The sequence below is a fragment of the Aptenodytes forsteri genome, unplaced genomic scaffold (genome assembly GCF_000699145.1).
Source record: "Aptenodytes forsteri isolate BGI_AS27 unplaced genomic scaffold, ASM69914v1 Scaffold26, whole genome shotgun sequence".
In the NCBI taxonomy this organism is placed as follows: Eukaryota; Metazoa; Chordata; class Aves; order Sphenisciformes; family Spheniscidae; genus Aptenodytes; species Aptenodytes forsteri.
Window position 1 is genome coordinate 1,792,942 of NW_008794125.1, and position 18,629 is coordinate 1,811,570.

The 18,629-nt window shown below is 42.9% G+C and overlaps 1 protein-coding gene across 1 annotated transcript in view; it reads right to left on the minus strand.

Moving 5' to 3' along the window:
* The window catches only part of XPO6 (exportin 6), a 40,852-nt gene extending 23,000 nt beyond the window's left edge, over positions 1–17,852 (minus strand). Inside the window, exons 1-7 of the mRNA XM_009277406.1 lie at positions 17,767–17,852; positions 16,281–16,393; positions 12,993–13,190; positions 10,176–10,335; positions 9,687–9,764; positions 3,764–4,217; positions 200–326 (exon numbers count right to left, since the gene is read on the minus strand). Coding sequence (XP_009275681.1) covers positions 200–326; positions 3,764–4,217; positions 9,687–9,764; positions 10,176–10,335; positions 12,993–13,190; positions 16,281–16,393; positions 17,767–17,818 — 1,182 coding nt within the window. The 5' untranslated portion in view covers positions 17,819–17,852. The remainder of the gene's footprint in view (positions 1–199; positions 327–3,763; positions 4,218–9,686; positions 9,765–10,175; positions 10,336–12,992; positions 13,191–16,280; positions 16,394–17,766) is intronic.
* Between the last annotated feature and the right edge of the window lie 777 nt (positions 17,853–18,629).

Here is an 18,629-nt window from a genome sequence, read left to right on the forward strand (position 1 = left end):
CTCCAACTAAACCCAAGAGCACATTAAGCCATTTCCAAGTCCCCAGCAGTACTGGGGAAGTGCCAGTAAGACAAGTTAATTGGTTTTTTTTTCTGGGCTAACTTTAGGTATCAACTTCACTGGGGAAAACAAGCTACCCCTGCTGTACAAGACAACAAAACAGAGAACAGACCAAGGAAAAGATGTTTCAGGGCTGTACCTGATGAAAAGTGTATTTGAACAACAGTGCCAGAAATTCAACCACGGGGAACTGGGAGTAGGATTCGATTCTTCGTAGGTGGACGCTCACAAAGAGGCGGAGAAAGTCCGTAAACTTCTCAATGTAGCTACAAGGGAAAGAAGAAAACGCAACTGAGAAAACATGAAGAACGCCACAAGGGAAAGCAATTTCATTGAAATAGTGATAAAATTCACTCAAAATCCTTTCATTAAAAAGAAAGTTACAATTAACAGCCAGTAGAACAATTAAAATATAAAGCCCTGCAACAATTACCTACAGGACGGGCAACCCTTCATTCCATTAATACCTGAAACAGCAGAAAAGACAGTCTAGTCAAAAGCAACTTTAATATTCAGATAAATATAACTGAGTTCAACCAGGCCTGCGAACAAGCACAATTCCCCCCACCCTAGAGAAATAAATACTTATTTCTTATTAATAGCAAGGGTCATCTTACTGATGTAGATAGGATTAGTGAAATAAACCGTACTACTGAGGAATTCAGCTGGAAGCAAGAAGTTAATGGAGGAGTTAGCAATACACGTGTTAAATTTACACGAGGTAGTGGGAGAGCCATGGAGTTGAGAGCTGGAAAGGACAGTTTCTTCTGCAGTGCAGATCAACTATCCAAAAGTTTCTGAACTGAGCCCAGGCTTCTGTAGCTGAATTAGACTACGAAGACAAATATTCCTCCAATGCATGGGACTACTCAATGCTTGAAACCATACAAAGTGAAGATCCAAAAAGGAGCCTGCTACCAAAATTTCAGGGAGTCCAGCAAGAGCATGACCTCGGCCCCAGCACTGGTGGGTTCTTGACTACGTGACTGGGGAAAAATTACAACCATCACTGTGGGGTAAGCTTTTATTGTGGAGTAAGATCACGCCCTGCGCAACATGAGCTTCGTCAAGGTTAGAAATCATCTTCATATCCCTCTCTATAGAAGCGTGTTAAATTCTCCATCGGTATACAGGACGCACACATTCCAACACCACACACAAACAGCAAGAGCTCTGGTGGTCCAGTGACAAGGGCAGGGTGTGCGTGTGCACGCAGAGAAGCCCATCCTTCCCACATGGCAAGAGCTCTAAAGTGCAAGACTACTTCAAGTTTTTCTTTTAAACAAAAAGTTAGGCTTAGCAAAGTTCAGACACGCTTGAACAGTCTGGTTTTACCGTGCTGCCTTGCTCTCTCCCCTCTGCAAACTCTTGATTTTTTTCCGGGGGGAACCCCCACTCTTTCTAATGAAGACTCACTCAAGACCAGAAGCATTGCCAGCTAACAAAGAGCTGCAGCACTGTTGGTTATTACAAGCCTACAAAAACCACACAATACTTTGAATATGCAAAAAGATTACATTTCCTTTTTATTTGGCACTGCCTGCTTGACATCACTAAACACGTCTGATCACCGACCAAACACTTCAAAAGTAACACTAGCAAAAAATAAAGAGTCCAGACCCAAACACTGCCTTCAATTTTTTTCATTTTTATTTTCTAAAGAGGCTCTGATCTGAGACCCGTGAAATTCTTACTTGGCCCCTAGCTCTGCCAGCCCCAAAGCCCCTTCTGCAACCACTGCGCCATTACTTGTGTCCTTACTAGCCACTTCCCATGTTTTGGGATCTTCAAGTTAAAGCCAAACACAAATAAAGCAAAAGACAGTTTAAGCTTACTCTTTCTGGACTAGTTTGGCACCACACTGATTTTGTAACGGAGCAAAAATAGTCAGCACTACAAGGGGAAGGGAAAGGACAGACCCAGGGCAAGCAGGTTCTGAAGATGGCAAATCTAATGAAGGTAGTTTCTTCAGTGCCAGTTTTGTTTAGGATTTTGTTAGTCCAAGCCAGGACAACACTTTCATGCGGTAAGTTCTTTAGTTTTGGACATAAAAGTATAGCTATGCCCTTAAGTGACAAAAGGAAAATCCTCGCATCCTTTTCCATGGAGAGGACAGAGTCAGCTCAGAGAAAGCTCCACTCCTCCGGAAGCCAGCTAGATTTTCCCAGTCTCCAGAACATCTTAGTTACATCCCTATTTCAGACCTTAGCAATGAATAAAGAGGGGGTCTCACAATTACAGACACCAACAATCCCTGTGGATAACACGTCTGAGGAGCAGAACATAACGATAAGGCAATACCATCTCCGTGAAGGCCAACACAGCTACAGACCTTCCGCAGCCTTGCCAGTGAAGGCTGCTTGCTGATGTTTTCCCTAACAGAAAGAACAAAGTTAAAGGGATTGTGGGCTTCCACTCTGAAATCCAGAGTGTGACACCTGGCTCTCTGTGCACGTATCTTGTATGCAAAGCTGGCAGGTTTCTACCGTCCTAGAAAATGTCTTATTTCTAGGAAGCGATACTGAAGTCAGAGCGAGTTAGTCAGAAAATGAGCAAGTAGATATGGAAAAAGGGAATTTTACAGAAGAAACATGCAAGTTGTCTCTACAAATGGACCCACAGTGTTTTTCCTAAATTTGTTTTTTCACCCACGTAGATATCAAAGAAAAAACAACAAAAAACCCCAAAAGCTCAAAAGCCTTGCTGCTGCATCTGCGAACAGAAATATTTTAATGCAGCAGCACCGGAAATTTATTTCCATCATCGAGTATCCGTAGCAAGACCCTGAGCGCATTCGCACAGTTGCAACCTATTTGCCAATGTTAGCACCAGCCTGCCCGCCTTCCCATGGCGCACACTCGCACAGCGGGCCTGCAAGGAGAGGCAGCATCGAGTCGTCACCTCTTCCACCACCCTGCCAACACATGGATTCAACCGCTCAACAGAACAGCAAGACAAGTCTCACTTTCTCTCCTACAAGTAGGAATATCCGATATAAAAGAGTCGAGCTGTTTTAGGCAACAAGGATGGTAATAACTTTCTGGAAAATGACAATACGCAGCCTCCCAAGATGCTGCCACTTCCCTGCTGCCTCCAGTCAAACACGCCAGACAGCCTCTGCGGTGGAGCCATTCACCGCTGCTGTGAATGGAGATCCCCAGGCTGTCTTTCGGTGTTGTTTAAAAATTAAAAAAAAGTAAAAATAAAAAAGCAATCAGAAATCGTCACATCTCAATGAAGGGTAGGAAACTACTTCTGTTTTCTTTCAAGTCACAACTCGCAGAATATCTACCCACTCTTTGTATGTTTGAGTTTAAGCAGAGAAGGCAGATACCGACCAGGAAAGGGAATACTGCAATGCCTTTACCTCACTGAGCCTCTTCTGTTTTCTGTTACAACTGAATGAAGGGCAGGTTCAGCTCTTGTGCCACCTCAGACCTGCAGTCAAACAGTAACGAACGGGGGAAAGGGGAGGAAGAGGACAGGAAAGAATACAAACCTGTGCCACCACGGTCCCTTAGCAAGCTCAGCCCCTTACCAGAACCTTACCTGTGGGCACCTACCTTTCTGCCTGTCTCCCCCAGCACAGTACTCTGAAAAAAAGGCGATTAGACACACCATGCATGACCGCAAAATAATAAAGACAGTCCTTTAGAAAGCAAGAGGCCCTAGCACAGCTACTTAGCTGTTTGATTGCTCTTACCTTTCATCCAGTTCCTCTAGCCGGCTCTTCACCGTATGGGCGTTGTTGTCCTTGGTAATCTTCTGCAGGAGGTAGAAAGTCTGCTGGAACATCCGTAGCAAATACTCTTCAAACTCCATAGGCACGCAGTTCTTAGACATCAATTCATTGATGCAAGACATAGCCAAGACACCAAGTCGGCCACGCTCCTGTCCCAACACCGAGTTCTGGCTGCTGCCGTTGACAGAAGACATCTTCCGAACGCGGGTGTCGCAGCCAAAGCGAGCAAAGTGGAAAATGGTGGTGAGGAGTGATGGGGTGATACTGGTAGACAAAGGGATCCAGCTGAAGAGGTGTGCCAGGCACTCCAGTGCCAGGGAACATATATATTCACTTTCTGTATCAAGGATGGGGATTGGCTGGTTCAATAATTTGGCCGCACTGGGACTCTGCAACAGGCTACTTAACAGGTCACCTAGGAAACAAAGCACACATCTGCATTATAAATCAAGGCAATTGCCTTCAAATGGTGCAACTGCCAGCCCTAGCTATAAAGCAAAAGCCATCAGAGCCTCTGGCGCTCACCACGTTGGCGTACAAAGATTTGTCCGAGACGAACTAGCGATTTTTGTATTCTGGAATTTTCTGAACTTTTGTTCAGATGATAGCAGCAATGCCATGAGGTGTATTTTAGGAGTTTATTATAAAATTCACTCCCCTCACAAGGTCAAGCATCCTTGATGTAAGCTTGCACAAGTCCTCTGGCACATCCATGTTACACTGAACCTTGGCAGAGTTGCTTCTGCTTGCATATGACAGGCTGCGGATGATGTAAGAGCAGATGTATTGAGTCAGACCAAAAAGCCTACTTAGCTTTTCTCAGAGACCGAAAGCCCACAGCAGGCACGGATCACATTCCTCAGCCTCCAACCCCTCACATTACAAAGGCTTCCAGAGCCAGGTGGGGTTTGAATAATTCTGCACAGCCTCAGGATTTCTCTTCCATGAATTCATCCAGTCTCCAACTAAAGCCACATAAACTTAATATTTGCAACATCCTGTGACCAAGTTCCACAGCTTAACTCTACATTGTGTAAAGATGTTTTTTGTTCGGGGCCTGCCAGCTGCTAGTTTCATTTCCTACCTCCTGTACCCAAACAGGGAAAAGAATTAGTCTCTTTCCATTCACCTTCTACATGTCACTCTACGGCTTTCTATTGCAGCTCCTCGCTCTCAATTTCTTTGAGAGAATGAAGAGTACTACTTTTCTTATTACTTACATGGAAGCCATTCAATACCCTCAATCACCTTTACTGCCTTTCCACAAAGCTTTAGTTTCTACTCTACACCTATCGATACAGGAAGACCAGAACTGCAGCCGCTATTCAGGCGTAGGTGAACCTTAATTCCATGCAGCACCATAGCAGTTACTGGTTTTGACTGCTACCAATCGAAATTTTTGTAGAATGATCTGGCCTACCACTCAGAAGTTAATCCTGCATACCGAAGGCGAGTTTGGAGCCTGTGATTTGGCTTGAGATGAGTATTGCTCTCCCTGCCCAAACGCAGGTTATACTTATCTGCGTTGCGTTTCACCTCCCATTTGCCCAGAGACATGCAAGATCTTCCCGCGAGTCTTCAGTCATACCTCCTTTTCACTATTCTGACTGCCTTGGTGCCATCGGCCAGCCTCCTTGTCTCTTCACTGAGCTCTTTTCCCAGGTCTCTAACAAGTATATCCATGAGCACAGTCCCAAGCAGTACTCCACAGGTGACCTCCCCGCTCATAACAAGAAGGGACCGTTTCCACTCACCTTCTACCTTCTAACCAATTTTTCAACAGTGCAGAGACTCATAACAAGAGGGGACCTTTTCCACTCACCTTCTACCTCCTACCTTCTAACCAATTTTTCAACAGTGCAGAGACTCCCCTGATCCCCAATGGCCTTCGCTTTCTCAAAAGCTTTTAGCAAGAAGCCTTCTTGAAAGCTTTATGGAAATCCAAGCAGACACCACCAGGTAGGCTGTCCTTCCCCACGGAAGCTGCCCATTAACTCGCAGGCTTCCACAGACTACACGCTGAAAACCTATTCACCTTCCTCAGGTTATTCAATATACTTCACTTCTTTGAGTACAAATAATCTCTTCACCTTTAGAAATCCACAGGCACTTGCTACGTTACAGAATTGAAAGTTCTCCCCAGAAAATCCGAGTAATTTTTTCTTTTGAAAGTGAAATGACCCAACACACCAGGAATACGAAAATAACAGATGTGATTTACTGAGCTATTTTCAAAGCACTCAGAAGCATGCATGATGAACAGATTCCTCCTAAGTCTCCATTTTTCATCAAGATCGATGTCCTGCATCACTAAATTCATAAATGCCCTGTCATACCTTATCATTGTTTCTTTCTCCTCTGCTCTGGAAATTTAAGGCATCATGGTACTTCAGCTGAATTAGATAACCCTGCACTTAGTCTTAATATTAAAGCAGCCCCCATGGTAACATTCACAACTATGCATATGCTGCAGTGCCAGAGCTGCTTGCATTGTGCTTTTACGGAAGCAGACATGCTTCTTTCAAATGTCCGGTCCAGCAAACTCCACCAAAAATCAATGAGAATCAAAGATTCTCATCTTTTAATCCATCAACAGCAGAAACTGTAGATTAAGTCCCCGTAACTCACAGCAGTTGACTCACAACTGCTTTGCACCCAGTTAAATTACTGAAGCTCAGAGTTTAAGGGATTTTAAGTTATATTTGGTGTCTTTGCAAACAGGTGATAAATTTACAGGATCAACTGCATTCATGCACAAGGAGAAAACGCTCGGGGAGGGGCTGGGATCAGGCTAGTTCTGCAGAAGTAAGCACCAGCAAACATTTCTGTTACTCATTTGTTTACCATACATGAGTGAATATGCCTAAGGGATTCATCAAGTAAAGAGCTATAAATCACGCAAAGACAACGTTTGGAGGCTGAGAGATTATTGCTGAGTAAATTCTATAATGATGCAATAACTCAAATGTTTCCCAACATAGGACATTATCAGGGTTCCTTTGCTTAAGTAGTATGAGAAATGAGTTTAACATTGTCTTCAAGTGCTATTTAAAAACTATGCGAGACTTGCAAGTAACCATTTCACTCTGTTTCCCTGTGCAAAAAAAAGGAAGCACAGGTTTTCCAAGTTCCTAAAGAGATTTTGGCTCTGACGGAAGACATTAAACATTTATAGGGACTCTGAAGCTTATTTTGCCTTTTTGAACACCTTTAGTTTCACCTGAATGTAAAGAGAAAAAGCAACATCTAAGCAACAAAAAAAAAGTATCACCAGTAAACAGGAATACTTTGCTGCATGAATGAGACCCAAAAAAGTGTGTAAAAAGATTTGGTCAGCTTACAGATCTCACAAATTTTAAGGACAGAGAAACAATTAACATCTCCAGCGCAGAATTTAATGGCAGAGTTTCACTAAACCCATGTTTGTCCCATAGTTCACCTCCCAATCATGCATTCATCTCTGCCTGCAAATAAAGTCCAGTAGATGTGCAATGCCATGACTGCCACTCACTGCTACTAACTTGCGTGTCCGGCTTGAAGCCCCGTAGGTTCTCCATGTTAGCAACCCCATCGGTGCTCTTACTCCACTCTGTGAATCTTTTGACCGATCATATCACCAAATAGTGACCCAAGGGACATTTGGTTAATAAAGAAAGTGAAGAAAAAGAAGAGAGTCCTTCACAAAACACGGGAAGTGAGCAAGCAGTGGACAAGAGGGAAGCACTCAGCGCTCTTCCTTTTGGACTTCAAGAACTTGAAGCACAACCAGTTTTAACAGAGAGAGAGTAGTTAAGGCAGACCACAGAAAAAAAGCAGAGAAAGTTTCAAATAAACAAGTTTGCACAGGCAGGACCCAATGAAATTAAGCCTGAAATTCTAAAGGAACTGTCAGTGTAGTCTTAATTACTAGCAATTATCTTGGAAATATGCTGTGTAAGAAGTTTGTTTTCCCTGAAAGGGGAGAAAGGAAAGACCCAGAACAGAAATGCAGCGTACTTCCACTTTGAGAAATATGATCTGAAGTCATGAGGTGAATACACAGGTGGATGAAAAGCTGCCTCAGCACAAGCACCATCCAGCGATTCACCGAGGAACTGAGAGGACATCTCAAACAGGCTTCCACTGACAATCAGCCCAGAATTTGTTCCGCTGGTTATTTTTTTTATTACAACCCCAGACAACAAAACAGAGATTTTCTGGGTTGTATCAGTTTAAGTTACTAGCACCTCAGAACAAGCCAGCGTTGGTTTTTTCCAAGATAATTCTGGAACCTGCTGTTCACAGTGCCGTACCCCCTCCTGCAGGCACGGCCTTAGATGTGCCAGCATTAACCAGCATCTGCTAGCGTGCACCTGGGCTCACCGAGCAATTCAAGCTGTTTTGTACAAATACAGCATCATTCTTGGCCACTGAGGCACTTGCTACCAACAGTTGATACTAACATAAATCGGCCTTTTACCGTGGAAGACCCCAATCTTACTCAACGTCACATCAAAGTATTGAGGCTCTTGCTGCCAGGGTGGGTGAAGCTGGTGCTCCTGCTCTCTCCAAGCAGCACGTTCACTCTTGCCAAGTGATACTACAAGTTTTGTTCTTTTCTGTTAATATCTGGGTTTTTTTCCCCCCACACTTTTGCTAGCTACAGCAAAATCCACCCCCCACCTAAAACCAAAGCAATATTTCTTCCCATTTAAGTTTATGTTTTGTATATAAATGTCTTAAGCTCTTCTACAGGAAAGCAGCACTTGAAATTCTGCTCCAGCTCAAACTTAAATGTGAAAGTTTTAACACTAACCAAAACATTAACAAAAGTTTATCACAGGCAGCTGTCTTAAGCTGACTAGTGCAATCTGGCCACAAGGAAGTGATCTGCAACTCTCAATTAACTGCTTAAGGCCCCAAAGACGAGCGAGACAAAGGTACGTGATACAACTGTGTTAACTCACAGAACGCACTGCACCGACCACAACTCGATATCAGTACCACCCTGGAGAAAGAAATATCAGATCCACAAGTGTTTCACCTTCTCCCTATGCACAACCGGGTATTACAGGTTTCCAGAGCCTAAGCCCTTCTTTTTCCTTGTTAAAAGCGGAGAAAGCCAAGATCAGACAACGTATTGATTTCACTGCATCATGGTATTTCTTCCTTGCTTTGCTTTCCAAGAAGCAAGAACAAAGGCACCACAACCTGCTGGACAACGCTTGGGTGAGCTGAACGTAACAACGACCCGTGTTACATCAAGGCACAAGAGAAACTGGTAGTCATCAAGATCAGTGTTGTGCCTGGGGTGACCCTATACATGTAGCCCTTGTTTAGCCTTAACAGGATAAGAGAAATGTGCGCCAAGTACAAGGACATAGAAATATACCCTCTATTTTGAGGTAACTAAGAAATATATATGTAAATGAATCTAGATCAGATAAACACCCATGCAAAAGACTAACAGGAATAGGTAGAAAACAAACTTTCACAATATATATGTGCAAAGTCCCAGCCACCTTTCTTTTTTTTAGTTAGGGCTTCAGTTTTGCTCCACTCTGGCTTTTGATGTGCTCACAGCTGAAATTCATAGATGACAATGCCAACTCACTGACATTAGAGCATTTTGCATTGACACTTCAGAAAGCTTTTTGCCATCTGGGGACGAGAAGCAGCTATATGCGCACTCTTCAATGAGGTGGCATTTTCAGGGGAGCATCCCCTGCAGTGGAAATTGCTTCTTCATTTAAGGTTTGTCTTTCCGACTGGAAATTTGTTGGCCTATGAAAAGCTCTAGGAGAGGGTTATCACAAGAGGTTAGACAGTAAAGGAAGGAATCTATGCCTGATATTGCAAGTTTAAGTACATGGAAATAATATCTTGTAGCTTTAGCCATCCTTACCACTTTCTCCTGAAGTCGGGGATGGTGGTGGAGTGGCAGCAGTAACGCTGTGTTTGTCCCAGATGCTCTCTAAAATACCTGGCCAAAGAGATATTTTTCAGAACAGCCTGCTAAAAAGACAGATTCATCTAGCAAACATACTGGAGACTGCAAGAGAACTTCAGTAGAACACGTTTAGTGCTTTGACAAGGAACATTGTCTTCTCTTAGGGAGCTCAAAGAAATTACCAAGTGCTTATACACACAATCTCAATCCCTCTTCATAAAGAGGGGGACACGCGTAGCTATACAGCTGCTCTGCTACACAAGCCTGTTTCATAGTAAGCTGACCCAAACGCCTAAGGGCAGAGCTGAGTGTTCAAACTGCAGGAGCAGCCACTACATTGCCCGCACGTTGTTTCACTGAACACAGAATGTGCAAGCTTGCTAGCATCTTAGGGATGGTGAAGGAGGACATTTGTTTTGAAGCTGCAAGTGCCGTAACTCGTACCTGTGAGGAGCCCAAGCACTGTTTGCACCTGGTCTAGGAGCAGCTTCCGTAGCTCTTCTTTCCGGGCTACGCTAAGATCTTCCCGTGGACATGCCAGTTCTTCCGAAGTAGTTTTCAACATGATCAGTCCCAGAGGAGTGGTCACAGGAGACTGAATTAACTGAGAGGAAAACACATGAATGCAACATGTGATGATAACATTCTGCAAAGCTATCAGCTGACAGACAGGGGATTAGCAACACTATTAGCAGTTTACAAGTGCTTCAAGACTGCGGGAGCATCAGTTCCCACAGTTTGCAGTGCTGCATGTTGAGGGAAGACAACTGCAAATATTCGATTTCCTGAGACATTAATCTATGATGTTGCAACAGTTCAAGTACCATGGGAATCCTTGGGGTTTCAAGAGTTTTCATAATGTCACTGCACACGTTCTGTTCCAGCATGTTTCCCAGTAACAGTTTGTTCCTTCTGTTTACTGCCTTCTGCTGACATCATCACTTCTCAGAATTGCCTCAGCACCAGCAGTTTCACCACATAACAGGGCTGCCGCTGCAGCCACGCTCAGGTCAGGAGCCTGCACCATCAGCCAAGCAGCTTCCCATTAAAAAGCCCATCCCTCCCCATACAGACAGAAAGCTGCAGCCAATATCAGATGACACCAGAACACAGCTAAGGGATCCGACCTCTCCTTGCATCTGTACTGCATCTCAAACTGCAAATCACATTCACCCTAAAAAGAGTAACTTCCACCATATGCAGGAATAGGACTGCAGAAAGCAATGATTTTTGTGTTCATTAGCCACTGGGATATTAAAAACACATTCAAGTGGGACAAAGTTTTCAGCTGAAAGACAACACTGCTCTTCACTGTTGACCTGGAACATCCAAAACAATTTATGCACTACTCCCTCCGGGAGAAAAGAAGTCTCAAACCAATCACAATTACTACAACTAATCCTTGAAGTCAAATTCTGTAATACAGGCTGACTTCGGTACTAATCTCCCTGACCCACCAAGCCAGAGACAGGCTGAGTTAACACTGCTAAGGCTACACAGTTTGGCGAAATACGTGGGGGAAAAAGCCCATCTAAAAGTTTTTAGTCTAGATGTACATGAGCTTGGCTTTCGGAAGGGAAACACGATGGCACAGGAGCAGACAGCTAAAGAATTAAATTAAATACACAGCTTGTTAGTAAGTTGCAAAGAGACTGAACATCTCTCAGAATATTTTCTGACAATACCAGGAAGTTTAGCAATACCATGCACTGGCACTTCAGTAATGTTAAACAAGTTTTATACCTCTAAGGAAGTAGCACTTTCTATGTAGAATTACTGTTTTTGCACAATGACAACACAATAGTCCAAGTTACTTTTGTTCTCCACCCCTCCAATGGTTCAGTAAAAGTTTTAGAGACTATTTAGAGTGCTGGGATACAATTTAATGCTAAAGAATCAAAGAGTTGCTTCAAATGACCTCAGAAGAAAGTCTTGAGACAGGACTCATCTGCAACTCTAAAAGCAAGTCATTCTGCTCCTGTGCTACTCTTCATTATTTTGAGGTCTTGGAGTTCAGTATTAGTGTTTTTCTTCCACCTTCTCTGAACATTTCTGGAAGGTGTCTGCTATAGAAATTAATTTATGGGAACATTTTGCTCCATGGCCGAGTTCACAAGGAGAGGCTTAAGGAAAAATAGATACCCAAAGTGGGCTCTGCAATCGCTTAAGATAACCTCCAAAGTGCTAGAGAAGCAAGTAGAAGCTCAGAAAGCATTTCAGTTCAGATCCAGGTGAAATGAAAGCCCAAACTGTAAGTCTTGTAGGCAGTTGTCTCAGAGTACTTATTGTCAAATTGACAATTCAGGAAAAAATTGCAGCATGTCACGCTACATGACTACAGAAAGCTATCTGAAAAGAGATTACACCAGTTAGTTACAAGCTCTGTAGGCCAATTTAGCTTTTTTTTTTAATTTTGCAACGAATACTAGATCCATTTGTCTTAACAAATAAACTCCTGACACTCAAGGACTTTGATTTATTTAAATAACTGCCTTGTGGCTTGTCTGTGGGCATAGCTGCATTCAAATCATGTAATTGTGTCAGCAGAAAAAGACTGTGCAGCGCTTCAGTTTACACTCAGCCTCTTTAAGCCGATTATGAACAATTTTAAGAGAACTGGAAACAAAGTACTCAAACCAAAAGAGGAGGTTTGCACTAGCCTAGTTCGGTTCCAGCAGCAGCGAGCTGTTAGCTTGGCTAAGGCTTCACTGTGAAGATCCTGAATTACAACCAACATTCAAACTAATGGCGCTGTGTCAGCCAGGATCCTCAAATACATACTCCAGTCTTCCCGCAAGAGCCCTCTTAAACACCCCAACAACATTCCATTAGCGACTTTACACGATGAGGTACCAAAGATTTTAGGGTATCTTTGGCTATTAGGCGAAAAATCTCCAAGAGCTACATTCAGAAACTTCGCTTTTAAGAATCATCCAGTGATGCATCCAGAGTTTTACTAACTTTTTTCTTTAAAGAACAACCCACAACCCCTACATTAACTACTCCTAAATATTTAAAATTCAAAGTGCAGTTGATACTTGTTGCATAGTATTGTTCCTTTGTCAAAAAACTTGTAACACTAGAAAGAAGTGTAACACGTAGGAAGCTAGGGGTTATTCGCAAAGTTAAAGGAAAAGGAATTCAAAAAACAACTTTGTTTTTCACGTAATTATTTAATCTTCGTCAAGGGACGTCACTACTCAAGGAAACAAAATACCTCTCTGTGAATGAAACCAAGTTTTCCCTTTAGAAGCTTCTTACCTGCAAGATGTTAGTGAAAAAGTCGTGGTAGAACATTGGCCAGTCTTGCCGGCCAATATCCACAATGACTTTGCAGAGTTTGTTCCTGATGAAGTAAGGCAGAGTTTTATGGTGAGCTAGAAGGAGCTTGGGCAGGCAGCTGCGGATCTCCATTTTGTCTTGAGATGGGACCCCAAGCCACATCTTATTGATTAGGTTCTGGAAAAGAAACAGACCTCCCAAATGAGCTCATCTTAGACACGCTTCACTGAAGTTAAACAGCGAGGGGACACGGACACATAACGCAGGGACAGAGCACCAGGCAGAGCTGTTGGCATCTGAAGCCCCTGGGTTGCCCTGTCTGACACAACGCACAGGCAGGGAAAAGGCTATAGCTTTCAAATCTATCCAGGCCTCCCACTGACCGAGCATGGTCAGTTAAAAACTGACATCTACATTTGATGTAGTTCAACCTTCTCTGCTACCAGGGGCAGACCTGTAGACAAGGAAACAAGCAGGTATCAGCAGGCTAAACAGAAGATGTTTCTCTCGTTAGAGCTCTGACACAGGCTCGCTGGGCAAAGAGCTGAAATTTAAGATGCTTTAACTGCTCAGCAGTCCAGTATCAACCCTGACATCCTTAACAACATGTAGAGGCGAGTGTGCGCAAACTAAGCTAGGCAGAACAAGACCAGCTTAATAGAGGGCAAACCCTGCACCAGTAACTAACTTGGAATAAGCTTTGCTACCTAACGGCGTACTCAGGCAACCGAAGACAGCGGTGGCTCAAGCTGCTGAACAAACCTCACTGAGCTTGTCTCTTACAAGCCACGCAGTGTACAAGGGGTGAGCTCTAACAAAAACCCAAAAACCCACCCCCGCCACAAGAGTATCAGGTTTGCAGAAGCCCTCCATACCAATTCTCTTTGAATACACCACCATTTCTATTAACTGACAAGCGACAGCAACCAGCACATTACCATTTTAACTGGTTTTGGGTCAAGCAGAACTAGTTGGCATGCATATTTCCACTATCTATTAATAATAACACTATGGTATTTCTATAATACTAATACTATAGTATTTCCACTATCTTTTAACCCTGGACACCTAGATTTTCTCCTTTAAAGGGGAAAGCATAGCCTTGTATGAAGCAGAAAAAAAAAAAAGAGGGGAAGCAGGCTCGGTTTTAGACGACTGATGCCACCCGGCTCTCCTGAAGCTACGCTGGAAGGTCGCTGGAGTGACTGCCCTGCAGTGACAGGGCACCACTTTAACAGGAAGCTTTCAGTCCACTTAAAGCCAGACAAAATCTGTAAGAACGCAGAGTTGCAAATTGCTTTCCTGCCATGCTACGATCCCATTTAGGGGCTCTGGAGCATCAGGAGCTGAGCCTCTCAGGATAACTTGAGGAGGCCTGCTACTTAGGCAACGTCTGCAGACATACAGCTTGGAGAAGCAAAAAGCAGGAGATACTGCGAAGTGGTTTGTTGCAGAAAATGGAATTTATGGTCAAAGCAGATCCAATTCACAGTACAGACGTACCAGTTCACAGTGTAGAGGTACAGAGGTATATTTATCCATTAAGTGCCTCCAAGAGGGTGTTTTGTTTTTTTTTTTCCCCACAGAGAAAATCCAGACGTATTGCTTAAAAACAACGATGACCCAACCAAATGAGAGTTCCTCAAGGCAAATCCAGAACGAGAGTTTCAGAAGCCCCAATAAAACTGGAAGATGCTTTAGCTTTAATATTCATGCTTTAATGCCCACTGAGTTTTGTCTTACTCATTTGACCTGAAAGTGGCAGCTTTCTCCACCTGTGAGATGTTTTTGGGAAGATGTTCTCTTTTCCAAAAGCAAGAAGTGAAAACGGTTCATCTGGAAGGGGGCCATGAGGATTTTTATTCCAGATCCACTTTTAACTTCCTAGACATTCTAGAAAAATACAGCATTCTCAGGAAGTTTTGGGAATGATCCTTGTGTTTATATACACGCTTTTACTGACATCGAGTACTCACAGGCAGTTGAAGACTACGACAGACTACGGCTATGAGGACCAGTCGAATGCACAGCACTACAGTAGTTAACTTTGGAAACTCAGGCTCCTCAGTGGTGAGGTCCTAATCTCTCAGCTGAGCTGTGGACTCATGTCCCTCACTTTACACTCGGACAGCGATTTCTTTGTTCTGCTTAGTTCTGGGCACAATTATTTTTTCAGTACTACTTCCCCCCCACCTACAGAAACAGCGGCTCAGTAATCAAACATGTTTTCCTCTTCATGAAAACCGGTTTAATTACTGCAGGCTGCTGCTGTGTGACATCCATCCCCAGAGCAGGGAACAACTCCCGTACCATTTGTCATGATTAGCCCTTTCTGAAAGGAAGGCAAACCAGATTCAGTTTGCAGATCCGAGTCCAGACTCCCTATGCAACCCCAGATAAATAAAGTGAACATTTTAAGTGAAGAAGTCAACAACAGTGTGGATAATTTGTCAAAACAACACAACTTTTAAGAACAGAGTTGTTTGCTCTATCCTAGTGGCCTACCGCAAAGGATATAAACCCCCTCTGATTTAGGAGCACAGCTCAGTACCAACCAGTCAAGAACACAACGCAGAGGCCACAAACGGACCAGGGTGAGGCGTGACATTGACCGAGCCCCAGAATATCGTTAGGGAAAGACACTGCACTGGTCACTGAGAAATGAACTGATAAACCAGAGCTGTTCACAGAGTACTTTTGTTTCTTCCAGTAGATACACAAAACAATATTTAGACTTTTAACCATAACTTTGTTGTTTTATAAATAGGTAAAGAGTGGGATGTGGTCTTCTAAAAGAGACCTTACCTCTACAACTAGCACATAAGCTTGCGGGATATAGTTCAAGAGCATCAACCACAACTACGAGATGTCAGAAAAATAAAAGCCACTTTGTCTTCCCTCTCAGCATTAAAGTCTGCAGTAGCTAGTATCAGCTAACCATGCACATATTTCTGACCATAAAAAGAGTATAAAAGCAGTAACACTCTTAAAAGCACTGTGCAGAAAACTCAAGCAGCCTCTGAAATTGTAGGTAATTTGTACGTAGAGATGCCAGGAAATTAATTCTGCAATTTCTATACAAAGATTCATATTCCCCTACTCTTAGCCTGCCATTAAGCAACCTCTCTAGGAGAGAGCAATAAAAGCATCCTTTATAGCCGTACTTACTAGGACTGCCATTTAGACAAACATTTTCAAATAAAATCGATTGCCATATAAACTGCACCAGACAAAAATGCACTAAGCAGGCAACAGTACACATCTTACCTCAAACACAGTCAAACTGTACATCATTACATAGTCGTTTCTTGTACTTGACAGGAAATAGAGGCAGAATCTCCAGGCTCCTATCTGCTGGGCAAAGTTATTTAAAAGCTCCTCTGAAAAAATAAAGTATTTAAAAATTACATTAAAATTTTTAAGCTGTAAACAAATCCATAACAATGTATGCTGGTAGCACAATAACACTGAGCATGGGAGAAACCCCGTGTTCAGGGAATGACTCGAATAACCTGGAGGAAGGGGGGAATCACACTCCAAAGTATTAAAAGCAATCTAACAATAGGCTTTAATGAAAACAAAATAGGCATGTCATTTTAGAATACAGTTTGGACATAAATCCTACACCAGACTAATAGCTGAATATTAAAACAAATCACACAAAAGTTACATTACGAGCATTACCATTTTATCTATAAAAGCCAAGCGTTGGGATACTAGGTCACTGTGAAAGACTAGGAGTACTTCAGATCACAAACAGCGTTATAAAACCCCCTTGTTTTAATCCAATTGCTCCAAGAGCCATTGACTTTGTTGTAGGCCAGCATACCAAAAACCTCTCCGAACACGCAGGTACAGGATTTGATCATCTCACACCAAGTGACTACGTACCAAATGCAGCAAAGGGAAAAGCTGCAAGGGCTGTTTTACAGGCTAATCTAATTTAAGCCTTAATCAATTGGTTTTGTTCCTGCAACTTAAGCAAGAAAATGGGGGATGCTGAAGGCTTTTACCTTTTCCACAGCAGGAGATCTCCACAATAGGAAAAAAAAAAACCACAGCTTGCCTAGTTGCTTATTCTTTATTTTACCAGATTTCTGAGAGAAGTCTTTCATGCTGATCATACTTTTGGCACTGAAGTTAGAGATGACAGAAGATGAGAATAAAAGCAAACAGCCTATTTACACCCATTAACCACAGATGCAAGAAGCTAATCTAGAGCACCTGTAAGATCTCTGCTGGTTTTCAGGAGGACATATTTAATAACACCAGCCAAAATGAAACCTCACTGTTTATTCCCACTTGTCATTTCATATTAACTAGGACAGTCTTCTGCTTTCCCTTCTTAATGCTGAACAAATCTGAAGTCCGTGCTCCATCTCTAGGCAGAAGGTAGAGGTTTTCCAGGACACTAAATTCAACAATGTACAGGCAGAGAAAAACGTAACATCCTTCTCCTACCCTAATCAATTTACTACCCTTGATAAAAAACTACATCTCCATGCTCACAGCAGTAGAGAGTTACTGACATATTAATTATCTATAGGACCTGCCATGGGATCTCCAAAACCCAAACTAAGTAAGCCTTTACTTCAAGTTCATACATAAGCAGGAGAGGCTAAGATGCCGGTTCGGTATCAGACAGAGCGCTTTCATCTGCTGTATTTGTTTAACGTAACCAAGTCACCTCTGCTGAGGTCTACGGGCAGCAAAAAGCAAAGGGGACCATCCTTTAGAAGTGGCATGAACTCACCTATCTCGCGTTTCCGCTCATTCGTTGTGCAATTGTGGAAAAACTCTGTCATTAGACTCTCCAAAGCCCGTAGCGAGGCCTCTTCAGATGCCTGGGAACGACATTAAAAGGAAAGAGTTAAAACTAACTTCCCCTCTGACTTGCACTCAGGAGGTCAATATCATTCATGTCACAGATGCACCCAAAAACCAACAAGAGCACGAAGTCCAGGTGGAGGGCAAAATAAGCTGGAATTTAAACTGCTCATTGGTGTCAAGTAGCAACAAGAGTTGTCCACTGCAGGTGAAAGCTTTGGACATGAAGGACCATTTGCTCAGCTGCATTAAGTAACAAAAACAATATGAGAAGTTTTTTTTTTTTGTGTGGCATTTAGTAATTTTAAGTTAGCTTGTCCTTGTCAAATAATTCTCACAAAGACAGCAAGTTCAAGTGAACATGCTTTCAGATGTTTAGAGATAGTAAATACAGCGATAGCACGGGGAGGCTGTGAGAGAGGACTCCTGACACCTATTCCTATCTTTGCCTCGGTGCCACGCTGTGCCACGCTGCCACCTGCCACACCGATGGTGCTCAGGAAGTAGCAGCTTGGAAGATTAAGGAATTTCCAGCACTTTGAAAAGCAATATACAAGTATTCAGCAATTTGAGTCAAGAAGAACATCCCCCCCATCCCCAAATTTAGCTTTTATTACCGGAATTCATCAGTTATAGCTCAGTGTTTTATAAGTCCTAAAAAAAAATTATCAGAATTAGTATACAGCCGTTGCAAGGTCACTATAGTTTTGCAACTCTCTGGAGTTGGGATGGTTTTATTCTCGTAACAGCTCACCACTGAGCTTAGCCTTTCTAGCTGCGCCGCGCTTC